The sequence below is a fragment of the Priapulus caudatus genome, unplaced genomic scaffold, assembly GCF_000485595.1.
Source record: "Priapulus caudatus unplaced genomic scaffold, Priapulus_caudatus-5.0.1 Scaffold1337, whole genome shotgun sequence".
Lineage (NCBI taxonomy): Eukaryota > Metazoa > Priapulida > Priapulimorpha > Priapulimorphida > Priapulidae > Priapulus > Priapulus caudatus.
In genome coordinates, this window is record NW_014578398.1 from 31,693 (window position 1) to 36,921 (window position 5,229).

The 5,229-nt window shown below is 45.3% G+C and overlaps 1 protein-coding gene across 3 annotated transcripts in view; it reads left to right on the plus strand.

Annotated features, from left to right (window-relative positions):
* Positions 1–2,854: 2,854 nt before the first annotated feature.
* The window catches only part of LOC106816289 (RNA-binding protein 45-like), a 19,380-nt gene continuing 17,005 nt past the window's right edge, over positions 2,855–5,229 (plus strand). For all 3 annotated transcript variants that reach the window (XR_001394867.1, XR_001394866.1, XM_014820871.1), the window contains exons 1-4: positions 2,855–2,942; positions 3,060–3,249; positions 4,192–4,289; positions 4,629–4,773. Coding sequence is in view for 1 of the 3 variants with exons in the window: in XM_014820871.1 (XP_014676357.1) it covers positions 3,063–3,249; positions 4,192–4,289; positions 4,629–4,773 (430 nt within the window). In the remaining 2 variants the exon portion in view is untranslated. The remainder of the gene's footprint in view (positions 2,943–3,059; positions 3,250–4,191; positions 4,290–4,628; positions 4,774–5,229) is intronic.

Genomic DNA, 5,229 nt, shown 5'->3' on the forward strand with positions numbered 1-5,229 from the left:
CATCCAACCACCCCGCAACCCCCCAGCCACCCCGCAACCACCCCAACAACCACCCATCCACCCCGCAACCACCCCATCCAACCACCCATCCACCCCGCAACCACCCCAACAACCATCCAACCACCTCGCAACCACCCATCCACCCAGCAACCACCCCAACAACCACCCATCCACCCCGCAACCACCCCAACAACCACCCATCCACCCCGCAACCACCCCAACAACCATCCAACCACCCATCCACCCCGCAACCACCCCAACAACCATCCAACCACCTCGCAACCACCCAACCACCCAACCACCCCGACGACCACCTATCCTCCCTCGCACCCACCCATCCACCCCCGCAGCCACCCAACCACCCCGACGACCACCCATCCTCCCTCGCACCCACCCATCCGTCTCTCGTACGAGGATCTGTGCGTGGCTCAAATTCAAACGCACTATAACGACTACGTACATCGGCCCATTCTCTGCGACTCTTACTCAATTAATTATCTATTGTAATTTTAACAGCGCGTGTGACAGCTCAGTTAGGGGAAGGTGATAGGAGCGAACGCTTACTCTGACATATGAATCATTCCCCTGTTTGCTTCCGTTGTTTGTTACCGCGGTCAGCCATGCATTGCCTTCCACCAGCCTACTCTTCCCTTGCGCGTCAATGCTTGCGGGCACAGCTATGATAACACCATGTTCCGTACAGGTATGTATCCACGGTACAGGTGTGTATCCACGGTATCCCGTACAGGTGTGTGTCTGTATTTATCTGCGTAGGTAAACTTAATTCTAACTTACCTTTACAAACGTGTGCATCCACCGACCGCCTTGTCTTACAAGGCCACTACGCCATACGATAACCGCGTTTCTCGGTGCACCAAAGAAACTCCAATCGTGCTGCTAGTTCCACTTGCTCTAATCAACACACATTCACGAACGCACAAGGGGAAAAAGAGAAAGGAGTAAGCCCGTGGGTGAGAGAGAACCCCAGAGATCCGGTTCCCTGACAGCTCCGTGTATAAGAGATGCGGGGAGATCGCTCGGCTCTGTTCGAGCAAAGCTATCGGCGCTCGAGAATGTAAGGCTTGTGACCTCGGTCACGTGACGACGTCGCGCGACAGCGAACACGCAAGGGGCGTGTGCGGACTTACCTTGTGGATAACCTCGGACAATGCGCGCCTGAGGAAGATAACAACAACGATAGAGTGACGTCTATCGACGACGACGCACACTAGCACGCCGTATAACCATTCGCGCACATATGAAAGAAAAAAAACCGCTTGCTTCTTCTATTATCGTAGAAAATCGGTACTACATTGGAGGGAAGGGGAGCAGCAAGTAATATCCGGTTCAGAGGGAGAGTTATTACAGAGTTGTAGAGGTTTCTGAACGTAATGAGTTTGCGCACATATCGACGTTTCGCTCGTTTATGAAACTAGGACACCTGATGACGCTTGCGAGGGTAGGAATTAAATATAACGACTCGGAAGTGTATACACAATCAACAGCTAATCATACTTGATACAACAGCTCTTGATACAATAATCGTATACACATTAATAACATTCGCAACGCACTGCCGTAAGCAATTGAGCGCAACGAGTGGCGAAAGTTCTGGCACGATATTAATTAACCCTTATATCGGCCAGACAGAATGAGAGCGGCCCAGCGGGTAAGAAACGCACCCAACTGCATCATAGCCAACATCTATCACCTACGCATGAGAAAGAGGTCGCCGGAGTTTCTTACGCCCTGCGACGTTGCCGCCAGCTAAGCAATTAACATATATATATAATATGCGATAAGAAAGTAAATGTCAGTAGGCCTATGTATGTAGGGTAGAGTAAGAAATTACGTGCTGATGGTCTTCAATGAATGAATAACACCAGCACGAAGGATTGTGATATATATTTACATGTGAGGTGAGAGCGGAGAGGGAGGGAGGGAGAAGAAAGGGGCGAGAGAGAAAGAGCGAGAGAGAGAGAGCGAGAGAGAGAGAGAGCGAGAGAGAGAGAGAGAGAGAGAAGAGAAGAATGAGAGAGAGAGAGAGAGAGAGAGAGAGAGAGAGAGAGAGAGAGAGAGAGACGAGAAAGAGAACAGAATGAGAGAGGAGAGAAGAGGAGAGGGTGAGAGAGAACGAGAGATGGAGAGGGTGAGAGAGAACGAGAGATGGAGAGGGTGAGAGAGAACGAGAGATGGAGAGAAGAGAGATGGAGAGAGGAGAGAGGGGGGCTAGAGAGAAGGAGAGAGAGAGAGAGAGAGGGAGAAAGAGAAGGAGAGAGAGAGAGAGAATTCTCAACGTTCACGCACCCCACGCACGCGCACACACACCCGTACTCGCACAAATCGAAATTTTGCCCTGCACGAGGGAAAAGGTTAACAGACTGTTTCGGTCTGCATGCACGTCACGGTACATACATGTTAGATGCATTTATCAGTGCCAACACTGCCATCGCTATGATACTTCCACTCCTGTCAAATATGCTACACGCAAAAGTTCAATGTTTAAAAATAATAATTAAACTGGCTTGTGACAAGTTTTCATTATTTCATTTGTGCAAGAGATGGTATGAAATATATAAGACGAGATGGAAATTAAGGAGTTATGCTGCATAGATTGATGAAAATGCGTAATTTTACACAATTTCTACAAACAAAGAACCAAGGGGAGCATACGCTTCACCATTAAAGGAACAGTACCGGTAAGTTAGACCATAATTATAATATACAAACACACGTGTTTGTATATATCTATGATTAAATACATGATATGGGTCACAATGACCAGAATAAGGAGGCGCGAATCATAGAAATCTAATAGATAGGATGTCTATGGCGCGAATACTGTAGACGGTGGCGCCACCATCATAAACCAGAGCATACGATATATTGAATTTAAAGACGACAATTTTCTGCCATTGTTCGTTTTGATAGAAAACGCATAGGTATATTTAGATTTTTTTCGTCTTGATTAAATACTAACGTTACTTTGATGATACGTGATCATCAATCATACTACTACCATTAATAATACATCTAATTCAGTAATTGTATATTTTTAGGTCATGTCGTACAGAGATAGAAGAGAACACAAAGAGCGGTTCGGCGATATGGATGATCCACCAAACAGTCGCCTCTTCATAGTCTGTAGCAGGGATAGCAAGGAGGAGGAATTTCGCGAGATATTCGAGAAGTACGGCAAAGTCGAAGACATATGGATCGTCAGAGACAAACATAGCGGAGAACCAAAAGGTGCAGTATTATATCATCATACTCTAGTCCGAGATTCCTCTGACCAATGCCCACACCGACGATTTTGGTGGATTTTGTGTGGGTTAGGTCTGAGCAACTTGCCTATAGGCCTACAAAACGTGGAATTTTTCCGATCCCGCCGAGGATTGCTGTTTCGTCACTCCAAACTCACAATTGGGGCTATCAATCAAGACCTGACGCACATAGATCGAAAACTGGATAACTTGTATGCTTGCTCGCATTGGTAAGTACACTTGTACTCTTTTACCTTAGTCATATTTCGATTTGAAAATTTGTTGCCCTCCGACATCGGCCATCCATCATGCATCCAACTGCATTTTGGGAAACTACCACGCTACCAAAGTACGCTACTCTGTTGTTTCCCAAGATGCAGTTGGGTGCACGATGGATGGCCGATGTCGGAGGGAAATTGTTAGCAACAAATTTTCAAATCGAAATACGACTAAGGTAAAAGAGTACAAGTGTACTTACCAACGCGAGCAAGCATACAAATTATCCAGTTTTCGATCTATGTGCGTCAGGTCTTGATTGATAGCCCCAATTGTGAGTTTGGAGCGATGAAACAATGATCTACGGCGGGATCGGAAAAATTCCACGTTTTGTATAGGCAAGTTGCTGTGACCTAACCCACACCAAATTAATCCACCAAAATCTAATCATATACTAGATATAATATACATTATTAGCTTGATAATTGTTTCCATACCTAGAGAAACATAGGGAATTTGTACATTATTGCTCTTAGATACATTCTTGGGCCCAAGGATATACACGCTGTCCACATTTGCACATGTTGCACATTTTTGAAAATGCATTGTGGTCAGCACTTATATCCATGAACCCATTCTTGTGCATTGTCTATACCAGCCCGGTATTAAGCACATTCATGGCAAGGCTGATTTACTGATTGTTGTGCGGCAGGTGTTTGCTACGTGAAGTTCTCTAAGTCTTCAGAGGCTGCGCTGGCCATGGAGGAGATGCACGGAAGATGCGTGGGCCAGAATCCGAAACCCATTAAGGTTTGTGTAGAGGACTTTTGAGTTTTGGTATTTATTGAACCTAACGAGCTGTAAGATTTTGTCGTTATTGCTGTGGGAGGACTGTGTTGGTACACTGCAACAAGTTTATCGCATAATGCATAACTATATATACACCGAGAGAAGTTTTGTTTGATTAATTATTTTTTTTATAATATAGAAAGATTACGAAAAATTCAAGATATTATAAGGTTTAAAGATTTTGTAAGGTGAGGTACTTTGAATAGAAGTAGACACATGGCTTTTATCAGACAATGAATTATGTAATCTAAAATGGTAAGTTGGGGCAGGAATTACCCTGGTCATCAATCTTTTGAACAGTGCATGATCGCCACTAACCGCGCAGAGGGATCGAAGAGAGATGCTCCGAACGAGGAGGGTAGGATGTACAGACTATTCCTCATCGTGCCGAAAAGCCACACGGAAGAGGACGTCAGGGAACATTTCAACAAGTTTGGTGACATCGGTGAGTGGGGGCGATTACATCCGTCGGCTTCAGGTCATAGCTGACGCCCTCTGGTTTGTCACATGGCCTGTGTGGTGGTATCGGTGGCTCACACGCAGACCGTGTAGACAGTAGAGTAGGCGTGGTTCACCCGCCTCTACCTCAGCTGGTAGCTGCAGGGTCACCCTTAAAAAATTGTTTGATTCTCCTTTATCTACTCGCCTCTCAGGGTACCGAGTAGGTAGGTAGGTGAAAAATCTTTTTTATTTTGTTTTGACAAGATGTGTGTATGTATATTGTATATTCTGTTTTGTGTATATGTTTTTGCGGAACAAATTTGATTTTTTTTTGGCGAAACGACATAATTTTTGTTTTGTTTTAATCGGCCAATAAAATGTGTCGAGTATCGGCGTTTTGGCGAGTCAGTTGGTAAAGGGGAAACGAGCAATATTTTATCTTAGGCCCAGCCCTCTGATT